The 21,407-nt window shown below is 38.4% G+C and overlaps 2 protein-coding genes across 2 annotated transcripts in view; one reads left to right on the plus strand and one right to left on the minus strand.

The window, feature by feature from the left end:
* Positions 1 to 420: 420 nt before the first annotated feature.
* LOC5509267 overlaps positions 421 to 21,407 on the plus strand; it is a 36,536-nt gene continuing 15,549 nt past the window's right edge. Inside the window, exons 1-15 of the mRNA XM_048722706.1 lie at positions 421 to 840; positions 940 to 976; positions 3,424 to 3,767; positions 12,513 to 12,708; positions 13,201 to 13,277; positions 13,645 to 13,849; positions 15,451 to 15,536; positions 16,714 to 16,921; positions 17,579 to 17,730; positions 18,060 to 18,143; positions 18,356 to 18,483; positions 18,572 to 18,591; positions 19,457 to 19,562; positions 20,227 to 20,370; positions 20,692 to 20,824. Coding sequence (XP_048578663.1) covers positions 760 to 840; positions 940 to 976; positions 3,424 to 3,767; positions 12,513 to 12,708; positions 13,201 to 13,277; positions 13,645 to 13,849; positions 15,451 to 15,536; positions 16,714 to 16,921; positions 17,579 to 17,730; positions 18,060 to 18,143; positions 18,356 to 18,483; positions 18,572 to 18,591; positions 19,457 to 19,562; positions 20,227 to 20,370; positions 20,692 to 20,824 — 2,001 coding nt within the window. The 5' untranslated portion in view covers positions 421 to 759. The remainder of the gene's footprint in view (positions 841 to 939; positions 977 to 3,423; positions 3,768 to 12,512; positions 12,709 to 13,200; positions 13,278 to 13,644; positions 13,850 to 15,450; positions 15,537 to 16,713; positions 16,922 to 17,578; positions 17,731 to 18,059; positions 18,144 to 18,355; positions 18,484 to 18,571; positions 18,592 to 19,456; positions 19,563 to 20,226; positions 20,371 to 20,691; positions 20,825 to 21,407) is intronic.
* LOC5509276 (orexin receptor type 2) lies at positions 4,213 to 9,870 on the minus strand. Its single transcript, XM_048722707.1, has 3 exons — positions 9,102 to 9,870; positions 6,610 to 6,856; positions 4,213 to 5,765 (listed from the first exon to the last, which is right to left on the minus strand). Exons 1-3 carry the CDS (start codon positions 9,220 to 9,222, stop codon positions 5,075 to 5,077), a joined length of 1,059 nt encoding a protein of 352 aa, XP_048578664.1. The 5' UTR covers positions 9,223 to 9,870; the 3' UTR covers positions 4,213 to 5,074.

Raw genomic sequence — 21,407 nt, forward strand, 5'->3', positions numbered from 1 at the left:
GTATATAGTTGGCTCTTTACGAGGACCCTGGCGCCATGCCCTCTGTCAAGGCTCGATTAAACGGAGATGAGAGTTGATGAGAGTCGATGAAAGTTCCAAACTGTCATGTTGGTTTGACTGTGCATTCTCACGTACTCTCACTCACTTTGAACACGTTCAAAGAGTTGTCACCGTTTGATCGCGTGAATTTGAGTATAAATGAGAGTTTTTCGGTCAGCAGTTTTTACAAATTGAAATTAAACTTGTAATTTCCGATCCAATGATAAGTCTTGAAATCAAATAATTATTACAAATGCTTGTGTACATGAGAGACGCGTTTGCTGATACTTGGGCCACTCTCACAAACTGTAAAATAGACCGTTTGATCGGAACCAACGACCCTCATCTACCCTCATCTCCGTTTGATAGAGGCTTTAGAACCGGATTTTCGAAGAGCGCGTTGCCTTCCTCCTTCCTATCGTTCGGCCAAGCTCTATTGACCTCGTTTTAAAACTCTCACGTGGGAGCGTTACACCCCTATCCGTTTGGAGAAGAAGAAAAAAACGTCCGGAAACATCAAAATCACGCTGCTATCACAATCGCCGCACGTCTGTCCACAGGAAACCCAAGACAAGTACAGGTCAGTGACGTCACAAAGCTATATCTTTGATGTATGTTGGACTCCTTGGTTTAGTATCTGTTCATCGCCTTTAATGAACAGCAGACTTAAGCTCTCTGACAAATTCTTGTCTCTACAGGACGAGTACCGAGTCTTGAGTAATGAATAACATGTTTGCGTGTTTTAATGCGCTGAATTTTGGTCTGTGTTTCATCGTGTGTTTCGCTCTCACCGCTGTTGAGGTAAGATGGAGTGTTTAACCTAATTATGTGTTGTCTACACTACTATAGATGTGACGTAATAAAGTTGGGTGTCTAACGCGGTTTTTGTGTTGTTTGCAGAGCAAAACGAAGCATTCGTCAGCTCTTGAGCGTCAAGGTAAAATACAATATCAAAGATATATCAATTTCATATTCGTAGATTAAATGAACATTTAATTTTCGATTTGTTAAAGACGCATAGATCTCCTCACAAGCATTGATTTCCAATGTCACATTGTTGCCTTTTATAGTATTCTACAATGTTTTAGAGAAAGGTTATTTTGACTGCCTTGAAAACGTGCCTTCAATATGTTATATGATACAATTTTTACGATAAAGAACAGCGCCTTCGCCAATTCGTCAATCGGCAGTGTTACTTTGTGGTATTCAAAAATCTGAATGATACAGTTACAGCAATTTTAATCCCTTCAGACGACAAAATCCTTAATTGCCAATGTGTTAGAAACTCTGGAGTAAGTCGATAAATAATCTAATGTCCTGGAAATACTCCGCTTGCAATGTTGTGGCGGCATTGACAATAAAGTCACTGTCCCCTTAACCCCTTCTCTTCACTAAAAAACCACGAAATGCGATATGCCAAGTTTTGTAAGAGTCAAAGGGTTATCATTTAATCCCTAGGTAGCAAGCTTACTATCGCAGTGACGGAGTCGGCCTTATGGACTTTGCTACACTTTTTTTTATAAGAACCTTTTTATAAGAACGTTCAGCCTGAGTTTTCCCCAAAATTCGAAGAACATGCTATGAACATATCGAGGCTTAGTGTGATGCGTTCTAAAATCAGCATTGAATCATATTGTTTTAATTGGTGTTACCATAGCTATATACAATGAGCTATGTTTATATATTAGGCTGCAAAGTCAGTAAAGTTTAAGGACATCTTTAAGAACATTTTCAGCCTTAAAATTCTGCAAAAATAACAATGGCTCAGCCTCAACTGAAAACTAGAAGTTCTTATAAAAGAGTGTGTTACACTGCTATAAGAATGTCTGATTTTACATCTCAAGTCAGACCTTCTTAATTATTCAGCGACTTGAAGTTTTTTTATGACAGGCTTAAGACTTGTGTAACTCGCCCGATATTATTTCATATAAGTATTGAAATAGCTCATCATTTATGACAATTGTTTGTTTTTTTTGCTTAGACTATTTTTTTTTTGTAATTTGAGAATATCCTCGCGGCTCTACTGTATTTACTTCAGTATAGTTTTGGACTGTTAATGACAAACCTTTAAAAAAAACTCCACCTGAAAAATCCAAATAAAACCTACAGTACTGTATATGTAACTGCATTAATAGAAATGAAAATTCAAATGTTGCTTTTACATTATTCAGTCTGCCTCGTACCCAGGCGTCTCAAGTCAGTTAAAAACACGTAAAAGATATACTAGTTAGCGCAATGAATCATGCACCTTTGCGCGCTTAATCCGGTAACGCTAGTAAGCTCCTGGATACGAGGCAGTCGTTCAGTAGAAATTTCCAACTTAACAACGTGCAGTTGGAAAGCGTTTTCGTTACGGTTCTGAGTATGTGTTATCACAGTACGTGATCTTTTGTTTAAATATAACAACTATTTATTTTATTTTGTAAAACTACATAACTACTTTAGCACTACATATCGTATATATACGATAGAGATATGATAATTATTTCATCTCGCATGTTGGACGCTAGTACCACTGTGTAACCAAACTTCATGGTATATTAGATTAAGGCCTTAATCTTCGAGGCAATATAATCCACGCATTCGATCGAGAAATACGTTCCCGGGTTTTTTGCCTATAGGGTTTTATCCGGGTTTTCGTATCGGGCGTGTGATTTTGAAGTTGTATTTTCATAAGATTATTGATATTTTTGAATTGTGAAACTGCACTTGAACTTAAGTAATATTTTAGGTATTATAATTTTTAAGTTAAGAATATTTTCTGCATTGTATTTATATACCACGTTTGATTTCTAATGAAGTGTGTAGTGGTACCAGTTCGCAGGCACCCAGCACGAGTCACACACATATGGTGTTCTGTTGTTTTTGTGCCTTAGCGTGCGGCTACCGAAGGGTAGTAATGAACTACAGCTATCTGTGTGTATACATTAGTGCCCTTTGACACGTTCGGCCTTGGGATCTCAGGGTAGATAGCCTTCACAATGTGATGTAATTGAAAAAAGTTAAGACGTGTAACGATTAAAATATCCTGATTGAATTTCTGATACCAGCTATCTTATTTATGTCAACATTAAATTCTGACACCCGAAAACAGTGGCAGTAAAAATGGCGTTGCTTCTTCATTTTGTCTTTGATTAAGTCGGAAGAACAAAATATAACTTAAAGTAATGATTATATTTGACTGAAATATTTAATGCTATGATTTCTCCAGATAAACCGGCAAATAGATAGCCATCTTGAATTTGCTAATGTTATCTTGTAATTGACTAAATGATTAGTTAAAACGATTGCAATGTAATATCTTTCTACGATGAAATTTTTTCGTTTCTTAAAAAAAAAAACTTAGAAGCGACGTAAGTAACCAATAACACTTACTTATTTCAGAGCATCTATTGAGGTCATTACCTTCGTATGAGATTGACTACCCAACACAGGTTACCCACAATGGAAGATTTGTTCGTCACGTGACAACCTCCGCCAGACATCGGTCCCGGAGAAGCATCCGGAATGATGACGGTTACCCTGTGCACTACAGCCTTAGTTTTGGTGGAAAAATCTACCAAATGAGATTACATGTGAATGACAAACTACTTGGCTCCGGCTTTGTTGTTGAAAGACACAAAAAAGGCGGGAAAATCGAGAGAAGCTCAGTGGTGGAGAATTGCTACTTAGTCGGCGAGGTCCAGGGCTCTTTGCATAGCGCGGCCATCAGCGACTGCGAGGGACTGGTAAGTACAGGGCTATATTTATGATGAGATAGAAAATATCAAATGTGCTTGATAAGGTTATGAGTTTTTCGTAGGCCACGGCTTTTAGAAAAATAGGTAGCCCGATAAAGAGCATTATTACTGGTCCATTAGATTTTAAATGGTCAGATAATGGTGTTTGAGCACAGAACTAACAATTTGTTAGTTTGTTTAGCTGTTGTTGAACAGTTTGTAACTCTACCACGAAATTACCGCATTTCGTGTCGTGGCCGCCATCTTGTTTTTGAGTGACAAAACGTGACGGGGGGATTTCCTTCTCTTCCCTCGCCCCCTTCCCCTAGTTCAAGCTTTCGCACGGCCAGAACAAAACAAAGATGGCGGCCACGACTCGGCGCATACATAGCGAAAAAAAAAAACACCGGGTAAACGCCTACAAGCAGGCTTGGAAATTTAGCTTTAAAAAATCTCCATCAACAACTCCTTTTTTATTGTTTACAAGTGCAAATACATGATACATATAATAAAGGAAAACTTACCAACCACGGTTGAAGTTTAAAACCTCATTAGACATCAACGATATTTTGTTGAGAGTATCTTAGTCACTTGTTTTAATTTTCCGATGGAAATGGATTCTTTGAGTGAGTCAGTATAGTATATTGTGTGATTGGCCTTCTTTAAACGGCCTCTATCAGCTGCCATTTTGTCATCCTAGCAAAATACCAAGTGCGAAAAAGCATCCATTTCCATCGGCGGAATTTCGAGAAGCCAATGCGATATTTTCGATAGAATTTGGTAAATAAAGTATCAAACTTTATTTTTAGATGGCTATTTCAAGATTTCAGTACATTATTTGACTTCCAATATTTAATTAAAACCATAACAAAGGTGTGACTGAAAAGGACACAAGGACAAGTTAATATAGACCTTTATTTAAAGCATTTCTATCAGCCACTTTTTTGTTATTGTTTAAGATCTGTATTTTGAAAAAAAAAAAACGTCCAAATAACCATCCACGATTAAACTCAGAATCTTCTATCATTGTATTTTATCAGAAGTATTAGAAGTTATACTCAGATCCTTAATTAAATCAGCCGATGTTAGTGGATGTCTTGGGTGACTCGATAACATTTGTTACGGTAAAATGGCGCGATATTGTTGTTATTTATATATTTTGACCAATGTCCGTTATATCTGCTTTGACCCCTTGTCACCGTATCTAGCTGTTTTGACTACTACAATTAGTTTGTTGAACAGCAAGTAAATTGTTGGATCTTACTTCTCATACACAAGAGGGGACTACGCCTATGTAAAGCTGTTGTCATGGCATTTTAAAGCCTTGTGTTGAACTTGTTTTGATCAGTATTCTCCACGGACTTGCCCGGTCTCTTGAACGTATCTTCGGCACCCCTTTTCCCGCAACTAAAGACATCAGCAAACGCCAATTTAAACTTGACGCTGAAGAAATTGTAGATAATCGGGTTGCAAGCGCTTGCCACCACTACCGGCACTTTAAGTATCGTTAGAGTTAACGTGATAGAGTTAAAGTTTTTCCTGAGATAATCCAGGGGGAGAAACGTGGCCACCAGAACTAAAATATTAAAAGGGAGCATGCAAACTAGGAATACGACGATGACCATCAACATCATCATCGTTGTCTTTCTCTTCGTTCTTCCAACCCGAGCATGATTTACTGAGCCGGCGCGCATCCCTTCGGAAAATTCAGCGGTTGTGCGCATCTTGCGCATGATTGCGGAGTATGCCCACGTGATAATGGCAACTGGGATGGCGAAGAAAATTGCAAAGACAGCTGCACTGTAGGCTTTTCTGACGCTATCTCCGCCATACTCGGTCCAGTCCTCTCGGCAATACCTATACGGTGGATTGTGGATGATGTTCTGGGTAGGGATCTGAGGCGAGGCCACCGCTATGGAAAAGAGCCATATGAGGGTGATGACGAGAAGGGTGCGCTTTATGGTGTGGTAGATCTTGGCGCGGAATGGGTTCACAATAGCGTGGTACCTGCAACAATTGAAGTGTTTTCGCGAGTAAATATTGTTGTATTAGGGACTACATCGTTTACAAATCATCTGCATATTAAAAAGTGACAGATTTTGAAGATAGGGGGCGTAGTATTGTTTACGACTGATCAAAGTGGTGGTTATGAAGGCACATATATAGCTGTTGATGATGATGGTGATAACAACGTTGGAGGTGGTAGTGTTGATGCTCAATTGAATACAATGCATACCATTGTGATGATGAAGATAACGATAATGATGACGGTCCCGGTGGTGATGATGGTTGATGTTGATGATGCTGATGGTGGTGTTGACGGCAGTGATGGTAGTAATGGTAATGGTGGTGATGATGATGTTGATGATGCTGATGATGGTGTTGACGGCAGTGATGGTAGTAATGGTAATGGTGGTGATGATGATGGCGATGATGGTGATGGTGGCAATTGTGATGATGATGATAGTGGCGATGATGGCAGTGATGGTAATGCTGGCAATGGTAGTGATGGTGATGATGATGATAGTGGCGATGATGGCAGTGATGGTAATGCTGGCAATGGTAGTGATAATGATGGTAGTGATGGTAATGGTGGTGAAGATGGTAGTGATGGTGCTGGTGATAATGATGGTGATGATGGTAGTGATGGTGAAGCTGATGATGGTGGCGGTGCTGTTGATTTTTTATGATGACGTCGAAGGCAAAGATGATGACCACTATCATGCACGAAAAAAGTAGAACTTCACTTATCTGGTGGTTCTGCTGCTGCTGTGTGGTCGAATGATTGCGAGGATTATTATGTTGGTTAAGATGTTGACTACACATATAACATTCGATCCACTCCCATTACCTATCGAATGCCAACGCGACCATGGTATAAATCGAAGCCGACAGAGTCACCGTATTTAGAAATGGTACTGTCTTGCACATTCCTTCACCGAACACCCAGTAGTCAGGGGAAATCTCTATCCCCAGGAGGGGAGGAACGGAAATCACCGTGAATAGCACGTCAGCAACAGCAAGGTTCAACAGAAACGCGTTGGTCACTGTGCGCATGTCCGGATTACGAACTATGACGTAACATACCAACACGTTACCTGGGAAACAAAAGTATATCAGTAGTATAAAAATATATAAATATATAGTAACTTTACTACTGTATAAGATCAGTAAAACTTAATAAATTTTGTAATTTGTTGATTCTGAGAAAAACAATAACTAACGAAAAATGTTGCCTTAAAGAGAAATGTAATAACTTTCAACGCAAAATTCAACTTAACACAAAATGTAATAGTTTTCCACGCAAAATGTAATCTTAACGCTAAATGTAATAACATTCAGTGCAAAATTGTAATAGCTTTTTAGTAAAATGTAATAACTTATTGGCGGAGCTCCAAGCGCCCCATGTCTTTAAAAAAATTGGAAAATCAAAATTATTTACAGTCACATCGAAAAGCAAAACCAACAGCTAAATATTCTTGTAGCTGGCATTTATATTTTCATTGTCTCTGGCAGGGATAATCAAGTAAAAACGCCTTAAGGTTATTTTAATTATATGATCATATACAGTCTGTATCCTTATTAACCTTATCGACTAATTGCTCGACCAACTGCGTCGTCATAGCAACGAATCCCGTAAAAAAATACAAAATTAATATAGTATATTTTGCTTTACTTAAGTTTAGAACTTTTGCTTTTATTTGATCTGCAAAAAAGACTTTTTAAATGATATAACGTGAACAAACAATCTAACATTATATTTGCCAGGAAAGTATTAGACAAAAATATACGCACAATCTTAGACCACAAATTAGTTTTTCTGATATTTTGACATTTCCAGCCGCAAATTAGTTCCACATTAAAAACATATAATTAGCATTGATTTCACAGAATACAGACTAAATATCAGGGATCCATCCTAGACGTTTACAGTTCTTTGACAGATCATGGATATTTGTCATTTCAGATGAGAATTTGGGTCAATAATTGGCTTGTAAGATCACCTGGTCGACACATTAAAAAACCCTTATTTCTGTGCTAAAAAGAAAGAAAGAAATGTTTGGAGCACGTTTGGAGTTTAAGAAATCTTTGTTATTTTAGAAATAGTTAATTTATAAGTTATGCAATAGTTGGCTTGTAGATCACCTGGTGGACACATTAGAAAACCCTTATTTCTGCACGAAGAAAATAAAGATGTTTGGAGCACGTTTGGAGGTTAAGAAATCTTTGTTATTTTTAGAAATAGTTGACTTATAAGCTATATAGTTCTATGTTTTGTATGAAATCAAATGTCGTATATTTTCTATAAGATACGCTGCGGCAAATTCTAACGGGGATTAGTTTATCGTTGATCTCTGTGTTTTGATTTAAAATTCATTTTCCCTCTTCCATCTTTAACTAATTAATTCAAAGTACTAGCTTAATCACTTTAAACTCCGTATTTTATTGGTTTTCTGTAAATCCCTTAGAGATTTAGATTGTCTTTTCAACTTAAAAATTCTGCATATCAAAATGTCCAATGTACCCACAACATTTTTAACGTTCGCTTGTAGTCGTTTGTTCTTGCTAACTCTAAAAATGTATTGAATAGAAAGTCATGCCCCGGACAGAGCGACTAAATAAAATTAAACGTCAATTAAAACTCTCTGATCGAAGTATAGCACTTTCGGTCGTCTTTAAAATGACAACGTGCCAGGAATTCCTCTGAAATGAGAAACAAGATTGATTGAGATAGAGAACAACTCCCTCTTGAGTACGATTCCCTTTTAAAGGGAGTGTCTAGTCATAAAGAGAAAATACTAAGCGTTATCCTTAATAAATAAATTCAATTCTTTTAGTTCAATCTTGTGTTAATCAAATTATACTCCGTCTTCCATTTGTGGTGTACTTTCTTACATCTTTAGTGAACATTGCTGTGGTCTATGTTATTATCTATTCCTAATAATATTTTGCTTCTAACACCATTCAATAATGTTTAGTGCTGTAAGGGGTTACGAAGAAAAGTAGCAACTGTTCTGCTTTTCCGAGCTATCCTAGTGTTAAATCTACGGTATAAAAGTGCAGTTTTACTGACTGTCGTAGTAGCTTAATATTGAATCAACGGCATCGAAGTGCAGTTTTTACTCACTGTCGTGGTACCTTAGTATTAAATCTACGGTATTGAAGTACAGCCTTAACTTACTGTGGGGATACTAGTATTAAATCTACAGTATCGAAATACAGTTTTCGCTTACTGTAGTGGTGGTGCCTTTATAGTATCTACGGTATCGAAGTGCAGGTTTTACTTACTGCCGTGGTACCTTTGTGTATATTCCACGTTATAGAAGTACAATTTTTGCTTACCCACTAGGGCTATCAATGATATCACACCATAAACAGTAGAATACGCTGCGATGTTTACAACAGGAGCGAGTTTGACCCCAATGCCAGCATTTGCAGATTCGTTAGTGAAGTTCAACCTCATCTTGAATGCTCTCTTTCGCCTGTTGAAAGTCTACTTAAAGCACCACAAAGAACAATGAACACACTACAAACAGGATTCTTAAGGCGTACAGGGACTTTTTAGTATTGTCCGCGCTGTTTTCACCGCCAAGACGTTGCGGTTGGCGCCAAATGTATTCCCAATTTGTTGCCCTATAGCATTGTTCCGACATTCAAGACATCGCCCGCGGAATTTCACAGCTCATTTTATGCTCTCGTGTTCTACACTCTGATTGTAAGGATAAGTCTCCCAGTAGGATATCGAGTAGGTGAGTGTGTCAGCAATTCTGATTTCGTGACAGTTCCATTGTTGACTTTACCAAATATTGTTTATATACATATCCAGAGATGCATTGATGCGCAAGAAGAGCGCGCGACGGGCCCTTCAGTGCGATTAATAAGCCCTTCTGCATTTTCGGCGTTACCAAAATTAATTTTTCTCTCCAACGCGTAAATAAATCCAATGTAAAAGTATTCACGAAATAACTTTTAGTTATTATTCTCTATTTGCGAGGTTAAGTAATTTACCATGTCTTTAAAAATAATTCGTGTTTGTATGTTTATGGTCTAAGTCAGCAACTTTGCAAAGATGCATTTTATTTAGACTTCTTTTACTTAAATAATCTCTTTCAGCCACCATTTTATCAACAAGAAAGATACCAAGTGTAAAAAAGAATTAATTGACATCGGCTGATTTGAGGTGGTTTGCGATATTTTCGACTGAATTTACAAAATTAAGTATAAAACTTTGTTTTAGATGGCCTTTGTCGATATTCTGTTACACAATTCTTCTTCTAATGTTGAATCTTAAACCATTTCTTGTAAATATTTTTAATAATTTTAAATCATTTTTATATATTTATTTTATATTTAAGTTAGGACCCTTCTGAAAACCGCTTCGGCGATGTAGGCTCCCTCATTTAATATTATTATTATTATCCTTTAATGAAGATAATAACAAAGGCGTGGCTCACAAGGGCTCTTTAATGTTTTCCTGAAAGTCATTATCTAGTTTGATAATATATTTTTGAAGGGAGTCCTATTTCAAAACCAATGGCTTCTTTGGACTTCTTCTTCTTCTGGACATCCCTACTTTCCTTACTTATTTCATTTTTATGCCTTGTGAAAAAAAAAATATTGGCAAAAAATAAACTTTGCTAACTAAGCTAAACTAAGCTATGGCACAATTGCACTTTTCTAGTTTTTCCGTAGCATACTATTTTTATAACAAGCTTTTTTAGTGAGACCGGTCAACCTAATATTTCATTCTAAAAAAAAAAATCTAAAAAGACAAGCTTAGAACTTTATGACGAGGCTCAGATAGCAGTATTGAAATAGTTTTTTTGATTTTGTGATGGGTCTTAAAATGCAGAATCAAATTGTTTTCATAAGAACAATCATAAATATCGTTGATATTGATCATGTGTGTGTATTTTATGAACATCCTTAACAACATTTTCAGTCTAAAATCCTAAAAAAATAAGCTTCTAAAAAAAACTGGACGTCCTTATAAAAATGTTCTATATTTAAGAAGGTCAGTGTTAACATGGACAATTGTGTTTGACAGCACATTTTCACATCACAGCACCTATCATATGCCAATTGACTGATCATTGAATGTAAAGAGTGGATGATATGAAACTTGAGCATTGAACGTTTCTAGACGACGGACGTCAGGAACGAGGAAACACGAATTATTTTTTTTTCCATTTGTTGTCAAACCGTCAAGATTGATCAGTTTCCTGAATCAATCATTCACTCACCCATGCTGGCTTTCTCCGCGCAAGTAATCCATTTAACTGTCCCGCATGAAAAAGGACAAGCAATTGATTGGCCTAGAAGACATATGATTGACAGTACTGCCCCAAAAGTGTTTCCAAGTGCGTCATCTAGATCAGCTGCCTACAGTAGAAGTAACATTTGATCGTGTCATCAAATTCACGCGAAAACGTTCTCAAATATTATTAAGAATCTTAGAACACAATAAAAGAGAACACACAATTATTACCTAGTTATTCTATGACACCTTATTACTCTACAGCTTGTCTGTAGCTTTTCTAGTCTGCCAGGACCCGGCAACACTCGCCTTTCACCGAGTCCAGACGATATTTGCGAAATGTTTTTAATTACTTTGAACATCAGTCCAATGTCTTATTTTTAAATACCGACCGTGTAATTAAGCCTTTTTTCGAAGATGTCACTCTGTCAGTTGTTATTCATAACTTGGCCAAAAAATGCTAGAACACTTAGCTTTACAAGCGCCTGAATTTCAGGTTTGGAACAAAAAGTAACTAGAATGAAATCGGGATTGAAATGAGAGAATAGTTTAGGTAATATTGAACGCCCTATTGCCAAGCCTTGACCTACATTTTCTTGCTTGATTCCATCGGATTTTAGGAATTTAATTTAGATAAGCCTCAGGCGTTAATTTGTCTAAATTTGTAAAGCAATTAGCAGGGTGGTGTAATTAAAGAAATTCAAATAGACCAATATTTTGGAAAGTAAATCAGACGAACAAAATAATGTTCTAATTTTGGTCCAATTTTCCTTTTTTTTTTCTTTTTCAATATATGAAAAAGCAAAAACAGCACTACTGTTTTTACAGCTACGATATTTAAAAGTTATTTTTACAGGAAAAAATAACATCAGTTTGACATGGCATGATGGCATTCTTCAACTTTTCTATTTAATTTTCCGACCTTATGTAGAGGTATTTTGCAATTATCTCCAAAAATAGGCCAAAGAATTCGTTGCTTCATAGTTTTCTTTGATTCGCTGCTTTTTTCCTGACCGTCGTATTATAAAGTTATTCTTGATTCTCCCCTCCTTGTGTGGTTGGTAATAATAAGCAGAGAGCTAGAACTATGAGAATAATTACTATTTTTATAGGCAGTTTAGTGTTTAATGTAAAGGGATACTATGGGTCCTTTGATTTTGCATCCATCAGTTTTTTGCGGTCCTTTATTTTATCTCCATAAAAATTGTGCTATTTTTATGTTGGCCTACCTGTAGGCTTTGATAGTTTTTCCGGCACGAAAACCTCGAAAACAGTTCGCATAACCCGGCTGCCATCTTGGATAATGCGTTCCGCAGGGGGAGGGGGGGGGGGGGAATTCCTGCCGAAAAAAACTATCAAAACCGACAGGTAGGCTATTTTTATGTCAAAATTGGCTGCGTACATACGACAAAAAATAGGTAGAATATAACAGAACCACCACGGAGTAAAACTAGTTTGTATAAAAAACTATGAAACTGTTTGCTTTGCTTTTCCAGGAGGGTATAATCGACATAGGCGTTGACGTCATATACATCGAGCCAATCATGAACGAGACATCATATCGAGGCACCGGAAGAAATGGGACCGGGAAGCCTCACTTACTTTACTTAAAGTCCATGCTGAACAAGATGGATGACGTGAATGTAGACTTAGTGGACGACTTTTTGCCAGCGGTTTCCGCGCATGCGCCAGGTAAAAGTCTTTTAAGACTTTTACCTATTTGTCTATTAAAATAGACACCTGCACTAAGAAATCATGTGACTCTTTGAGTGACAAACTCGAGGAAGTGAAATCTTTATGGAAATAAGAGCTTTTTGGCATAGAAACTTTCTGTTTCATAAACGCTGACTAGTTTTGTTGTTGTTTAAATTTAAAGCCTAAGAGCGTGGGATTTCTTCCGCCACTTTCCTAAAAGCACTCTAGATATGGTCCCCCCCCCCCTCCCTAAGAGCACTCTAAGTCGCCTGTTTTGATATCCCTAGTATCTACAGCAATTTTCCTTACACGTGCATTGTGTTTTGTTGTGTTTTGAGGAAGAGTGAGATGTTGCGATTTCATTAATATAGCTATAAAAGTTAGTGCAAACGGCGAACGTCAAAATGTCAAAACATTGTTAGACTAAAGGAATAGTACACAGTTTAGTTATAAGAAAATGTTGTGTGGACCCTCCTTTTTCATTTCCAGGCCGCCAGACTGCATTTCGTTACGAAGCAGCCAGCTCGTACATCAACATTGTGAACAAGGCCGAAAGACCTGTTAATGTAAGTACTTCCAAAGCGGGAAAAACCTAAGCTCGAGACAGGAACATATCCTTTCTTTTTTCACTGTAGGGGATGCAAGTTGCAGGAATAATTACATCGTGTACATGCCCTTAAACAATCTTTGTCAGCCGCCATTCTGTCATCCTAGCCAAGTACCAAATGAAAAAAAAAAGCATCCATTTCCATCGGCTGATTTGGGGAAGCCAATGCGATATTTTCTATTGAATATTGTAAATAAAGTATTAAACTTTGTTTTCAGATGGTTATTTCGAGATTTTATCACATTACGTGTCTTCCAATATTAAGAACAAAATGTAAAATATGTGACTGACAAGAGCTCCTTAACCTAACCATTTCATTGTTTTAGGTGTTTTACATTAGTGGTGCCGCGGAAGTTCTGTTCTCACGGTTTGGATACGACGAGCACCAAAACGTGAACACCTATACAAGTCACAAGTGGGTCGCGAGGGACGAGGCCACGAACAAGACATTACTGATAGGTGGCAAGGAGGTCTACAGTCCACCAGCCAATACTAACAATGACAGGCTAAGCGTACACATCACGGTACCAAGTAAGAGCATTATTATGATACAGAGCGACAGAGCAAAAAATGGCAAGTTTTACCAAAATAAGGTCTGGTTAACTTCGGTAAGCTTGAATTTTTGCATAGAGGTATCTACATATCAAAAAGTGTATTTTTTTTCTAATGTATTAGTCTTCGAGATATGAGGCTTGAAGTGCAATTTTCAAATGTTCAAAGTATGAATTCTCCTCGTTTTTTTTAAGAGAAGTCGGGCTCTGATCAAAAATTAAGAAAAATTTTTCTCGCTAATATCTAAATATTATATTTTCTAAATTTCCTTAAAATTTGGAATTAAGCTTTTGGTCAGAGGAACTCCTTGTATGCGGAATCTTGAGCTTATATATTGAGAATTGGATAATTTCATGCCATTTTTTTGCTCTGTCATACAGAGCACAGCTATTAGCGATACTAAGCTTGATATCACCCCCCCCCCCCCTTCATTTAGAAGATAATTAAAGACAGGGTTACCCTGGTTCTAAAGCCTCGAACGTCTCTCTATTTAGTGGCCGGCCGACGGTGCTGAATAACGTATGCGCATGCGCGTGTTCTGGCGAAAACAAACAAAATCTCAGTGTTGAATCGTTCAAGTAAAGGTACGAAAGGCTGACTTCGGTCGCTGTTTTGACTTACTGTACAGCATTAAAACCATACTGTACAAAAGATGACAGATTTGTTTGATAATGAGGGAGTCATAAAGAAAATTATAGCCTTAGGTTTGATCTAGTTTTCGTAGCATTCGCCAAAATGTGACAGTTCGCCGGTAAAACGCCGCCATTTCAAAACAAAAAGGCTGGTTAAACCGCGAGGTACTGGAACTAGTCTTGCGTTTTTCAGCACTGTCTGGCCGGCCAGTCTCAAGTTCGCTGGCCAATAAATAGAGACGTTCGAGGCTCTGGAACGAGAGCAAGACATGGTTGAAGTTATATGATTTATGTGAGCGGAAATTCTTTTTTTAACAGAAGCGTAAAACATACCACTTGAACCTTGTGTTGGCTTTATACCTGACTTCACTACGTTCACGCATATAACCTAGTTTTTCATAGCTTGTCTGTAGTTATTCAAGTCATACCACTTTGTATTACCTGACGCACTTTGTAAAACATGATGCATTTTGTAATACCTGACGCACTTTGTATTACCTGACGCACTTTGTAAAACATGATGCATTTTGTAATACCTGACGCACTTTGTAATACCTGACGCACTTTGTAAAACATGATGCATTTTGTAATACCTGACGCACTTTGTAAAACATGATGCATTTTGTAATACCTGACGCACTTTGTAAAACATGATGCATTTTGTAATACCTGACGCACTTTGTATTACCTGACGCACTTTGTAAAACATGATGCATTTTGTAATACCTGACGCACTTTGTTATACCTGACGCACTTTGTAATACCTGACGCACTTTGTAATACCTGACACACTTTGTAATACCTGACGCACTTTGTAATACCTGACGCACTTTGTAATACTTGACGACTTGACGCGCTTTGTTATTCCTGACGCATGTTGTTCTCTTTAGAATCTCTTTGTTAATTCCTGATGCGCTTTGTAGGATTTGAAGTATTTTGTATGTTTAGAGGGATTGAAGCTACCGAAGTATGAGAAGCCTGCTCCCCCTGACAGCCATTTGAGTATCGTGAACCACGCGGGTCGATTTGTACAGGTGAGGACTCCAGTAATACAGGTACCTTATTATGCACTTTGATTCAAATTTCGCGATTTCAAAAGATTCGCGAAAATAAAAAGACGTGAAAATTAGGATGCGCGAAAATTAAGTAAGTACACAAGAAGCCTGAAGTTGGGGATAGATTTTGTTGCTCTATTAGCTCTATCCTGTTAACAGCTTCCTTTGCCCGGATGTAGGGGACAGGAGACAAGCTTCTTGAACGATGCCACCTTTCTTACCCGTATTCATGGAAGGTGGTATCACAACCAAGAAGCGCATGGATAAAAAGCAAAAAAAATAAATAAATAAATAAAATAAGAAATAGAAATAACATTAACACTTTTCCCTAGCAGCTCATTTATGGCCGTCATTACCCACTTCTTCGTGTAGATTTGGCTTTCGGCTCAGGTAGATGTCATGGGCTTGCATACAGAATTATCGTCACCAACAGGAACGGTGATGCTAATCGTGTGGACGATTTTACCGCAGCTTTCCACATCAGCCGATTTCAGCGCAGCTTTTCCAGCAATCATATCTTCGATTCGTCTATTGTGTCCATCGTGTCACAACCGCTTTCCCTCGGGCACTTGCTCAACATTTAAATAAATGTTTTTCAGTGTATAGTCTTGAAAAAGTTTTGCAAAAACTTGCAAAATCAAACAAACTCAAACTAATGATGATAACTACATGACTTGCTTGATTATCTTTCTAAATACCCGTAAAGATAGCTAAAAACCTGTGGATTTTGCCCAAAACAGATAAGCTATATCAGATAACGTTGATTTTTATCCAGATCGTGTAGAAATATATATTTCTTATCATTTTTAGTGGTATAAATTAGATTTTTTACAGTATGTGTATTTTTCGTGATTTTCATGATTTGGGATCCCTGTGGTTTTTCATACAAGCCTTGTATGGAGAAAATTCGATGCGTTTTTTTCGGAGTGTTTGCGTGCTCTGACTTTTTTTTAGACTTTTAGTATGTTAAAGGGAGACTTAATAAAGGGAGACTTAATTAATACAAAAACTTTGAAAAACCTTGTGTTGCAATTAGTCCGATCTTAAATAAGCCGTAGATTGATTGGACTATTAATTCTGGTAATGCTTGGCTTCTATCACCACAGGAATCCCATCTCGATTAGACCTTTCACAATCAAATTATTTAATGTTCCAGCTGTATTATATCGGCGAAAGCAAAGAGCAAAAAATATTCGCAACCTTGGCTCCTGGCGAAACTCAAAGAATCAATACATATTCGGGGCACAAGTGGCATGCCTTCGATTACGACTCGGAGAAGCCGATATGGTTGAACGGTGGTGTCGTGTACGTGGCTCAAAAGAGTTCTAGAGCAGACCGCCTCACTGTTCTCGTCACTATACCACGTGAGTATGTCTTAGCAAGCAGTCTTCCAATTGCGCGTGCATATTTTTCTTGAATCAGGTTTCTGACTCCGACTTATTCATCTCCCCTCTAACCCCGCACGCGTGGGTCTACTCTGTTATTCTCCAGGGTTAATGGTCCGCCCCTCTAATTCCTCAGGGGCAAGGATCCGCCCCTCTAATTCCACAGGGGCAATGGTCCGCCCCTCTAATTCCACAGGGGTAATGGTCCGCCCCTCTTATTCCCCATGGGCAAGGGTCCGCCCCTCTTATTCCCCAGGGGCGATGGTCCGCCCCTCTTACTCCCCAGGGGTAATGGTCCGCCCCTCTTATTTCACTTGGACAATGGTCCGCCCCTCTTATTCCCCAGGGGCAATGGTCCGCCCCTCTTATTCCTCAGGGGCAAGGGTCCGCCCCTCTTATTCTCCAGGGGCAAGGGTCCGCCCCTCTTATTCTCCAGGGGCAAGGGTCCGCCCCTCTTATTCTGCAGGGGCAATGGTCGCCCCTCTTATTCCCCAGGGGAAAGGGTCCGCCCCTCTAATTCCCCAGGGGAAATGGTCCGCCCCTCTAATTCCCCAGGGACAAGGGTGGTGTTAAGGATGCGATGCTTCCCAAAGTCAGTTTCCGTTCTAGTAGATCTAACTCCTACTGTTTCCGTAGCTTTTTTGCGCCTCCCGGAGATCGATGTCTTCCCTGAACTCCTTGATAAGCCACCCAAATACATAGAGGTCATGGTAGCCGCAGACACGACGGTCGTGAAGCATCATGGGAAGCATCGCGTGGAACGTTATATACTGACGCTCATGAATATTGTAAGTGCGGTACATGTGCGTTCCACCCAGAGAAATACCATGTAGACATCTGTTGCGAGTTTATCCGTGTTGCGTTTAGTACAAACACAACGCTTTTCTGTATTTCAATCGTAACATGTTTTCTCTGACTGTTATCGTTTCTAAACTATGTCAGTCGTTGTCACGTTACTTCGTCTGCCAATCCATTATTATTACTGTTTACATTTATAGCTTGATTCTGATTCTGTTTTTACCTTCGGAAACAATATTTGAGTAAAATGATATGTGAATTATTGGTTGAATTTATAACGACGTCATCTTGTTAATTTTATATTGTTTTTCCTTTTCAGGTTTCTCGTATTTTCCAGCACAAATCAATAGGAGTAAAGATCTACTTTGTGATCGTCCGATTAATGATTCTGGAAGAAGATCCGGTAAGGAGCATATATATAGAACTTTCATAGGGGCTGATGAGTGTGTGTGTGTGGGGGGGATGCCACGTTATCACGTGATCTGACAATTTTTCAAGAAAGAAAAACAACAACATCGATCTTCTTAGGAGTTGGATTTGTTGGCCGTCAGGCCAAAGGGGTTAGGGTGATCCAACCAGAAACCAAGCTTTACTCCTCGCTCATTCTGTCAACAGAAGCACGTCAAGATCACACGGAGCCCAATGGACAGCTTACTGCGCGTGTGTTACTGGGGACACAAGATGAGAACGGGATGGGATAAGACTTCCAAAACCTTTTACGATCAGACTGTGTATCTTACCAAGTATGTTTTATCTCATTTCAGGGAAACCTCGATACTTTCGATTTCTTTAGTCGAGAAAAGTATACTGACTTCTTTGTTTTCCTTTTAGGAAAGATTTTGGACCATCTGGTAAGTAAATATCATCTTCAACGTTTAAAATCTCTATCATCATCATCATCATCATCATCATTAACTCTATCATCATCATCATCACCATAAAAATATTTAACATCATCATCATTATCATCATCATCATCATCATTAACTCTATCATCATCATCGTCATCACCATAAAAATATCTAACACCATCATTATTATCATCATCATCATCATCACCATCAACACCATCAGTATCATACACAGCAATATCATCATCACTATGGTCATCTTTATTATTATCACTATCATTATTCCAATCAGCGTTATTGTTATCATCATCGTGATAAAATATGTACAGAGTAAAGATTTGACTGCGTACCGCCAACACATGTAATCATCATCATCATCATCATCATCATAATCATCATCATCATCATCATCATCATCATCATCATCATCATCAGCAGCAGCAGCAGCAGCAGCAGCATTAACGTTGCCAGCATTATATCCACCACCACTAGTGTCCTTATTACAATAATCATCAGTTGCATGTAAGCATCATCACCAATACCATTATCATCGTATCATCATCATCTTAGTAATCATCATCATCTTGTCATCATCATCATCATCATCATCTTAGTAATCATCATCATCTTGTCATCATCATCATCATCATCATCTTAGTAATCATCATCATCATCATCTTGTCATCATCATTATCTTAGTAATCATCATCATCTTGTCATCATCATCATCGTCCTGACCACCACCAAAAACTAGATCAATGACGTCATCAAAATATCGAGAATCACCACAATGGCAACCATCACCACCACCATTAAAACAATTTACTGTAAACACTGTTTTAGCAGTTTTTACCTGTTTCCCCAGGCTATGCGCCAGTGTCTAGCGTGTGTACGCGGACTCGAAGCTGTACCCTTAACGATGAGGACGGATTCACATCAAGCTTTATCATTGCGCACGAAACTGGCCACACGTGAGTAACGCGTTGTTACCGATCAGTATGTCACACAACGCTATAGTTATTAGTGTTTGTTACTCTGTCATGTACGTCATTTTGTCACGCTCTGTCGTTCATCAGTATGTCACACAACGCATATCATTCTGTCACATACGGTTTTTTATCACGCTTTGTCGTACATCAGTATGTCACAAAATGCTTAAGATTTAAAGTATATGTTAGTCTGTCACGTACGTCATTTTGTCACGTTTGGCACACATCATTATGTCACACAACGCTTAATATTTCAAGCGTATGTTTGTCTGTCACGTACGTCATTTTGACACGTTCGACACACATCAGGATGTCACACAACGCTATAGATTGTTTGTGTACACCACTTTGTCACTGTCACGCTGTAGACAATACTGTGCCAAACAAACAGCAGCATGTCACACAACCTTATAGGATTTTTAAAAGTGTAAGTTATTCTGTCACGTAAGTCATTCTGTCACGTAAATCACTCTGTTACTCTTTAGGCAATTCTGTCACACAACAAAGTCACGCTGTCACATCAGCCATTTTGTCACGCTGTAGCAAATGATGTGCCATACAACAGTGGATCACATGAGGCTTGCAATTCTAGGTTTCATGAAACGTTATTGTATGTTGCAGCTGTAACGTAATGATTCCCTTTCAGACTAGGAATGGAACACGACGGGTTAAACAATGACTGCATCAAAGATCGTATCAAAGGCAGCATCATGGCCCCGCTAGTACGATCCAAGTTTGACCGGTTTTACTGGTCGCCTTGTAGCCGGAAAGAGCTTGTACAGAACTATGAGTAAGAAATGACCTCGTTAAAGCGATCCAAGTTTGACCGACTTTACTGGTCGCCTTGAATCAGAAAATAGATTGTATAGAAGAACTATGAGAACTAGTAAAGAATTACCTAAGAATTACCTAAGTTTGACTCGGCTTAGATTGAATTACTCGTCTTTTTCTCTAACTACCCTTGTTGACATCCTCTTCCTAGCTTTCCCAAACATTCCTTGGTCTATCCCCTTCTTCGGAGCAAAGTCTTTCTGGTCATGCCACATAGTTTTTCTACAGCTTGTCTGTAGTCGTACCATATTGGGGTCATAGTGATTTTGTATTATTGTAGCCGTCTGTGGTGCTTGGATGACGTTCCGTTTGACTTCAACACGACCTTCATGGGCAAGCTTGCAGGTCAGGAGTACGACAGAGATGAGCAGTGTAGAATGGACTTTGGCGGCGGATTCAAGGCTTGCACGGCGGTAAGAACCAGTTACAAACTACGGCCTTCCAGATACTCAGCCTTATTCTCAAGAGGTTGGGGAGGAATACCCTATCCTCTAATATTTCTACCCAATAGATCATTTATTAAACAACTAATAAAACCACACCTTATAGCAAACAATCGTAGACAATTCTTCCTTTGCTAAAAAGAAAAAAAATGACGAATAATTCGGCCATTCCTTGCATTCTGTATTTTGTAAGGGGCTGAGGATATTCCAGTGCTATCATATTTGAAATATGTGAATACGCTATTATCAAATACCATACAAAAAGTACATTTATACTGCCATATTTGTTTTTCATCAGACGTCGCTCTGAACACGGAGATAACTCTGCGTCGGGCCCTTAACAATGTCAATCACCCTCTCCTTTGTTATTGATTATCATCTTGAAAATACAGAGGTTTATTTGCCAGGAAACCTCAAAATGACAATCTAGGAATGAAGTCTGATATGTAATTGGCTATATTTGATTGAAAATATCGAATAAGCCGATGGAAATGGATGCTTTGTGTGAATCGCTATTGAGCGTGAGTAAAAAATGGCGGCGTGATTAGCCTTC

The sequence above is a fragment of the Nematostella vectensis genome, chromosome 15, assembly GCF_932526225.1.
Source record: "Nematostella vectensis chromosome 15, jaNemVect1.1, whole genome shotgun sequence".
Classification (NCBI taxonomy): domain Eukaryota; kingdom Metazoa; phylum Cnidaria; class Anthozoa; order Actiniaria; family Edwardsiidae; genus Nematostella; species Nematostella vectensis.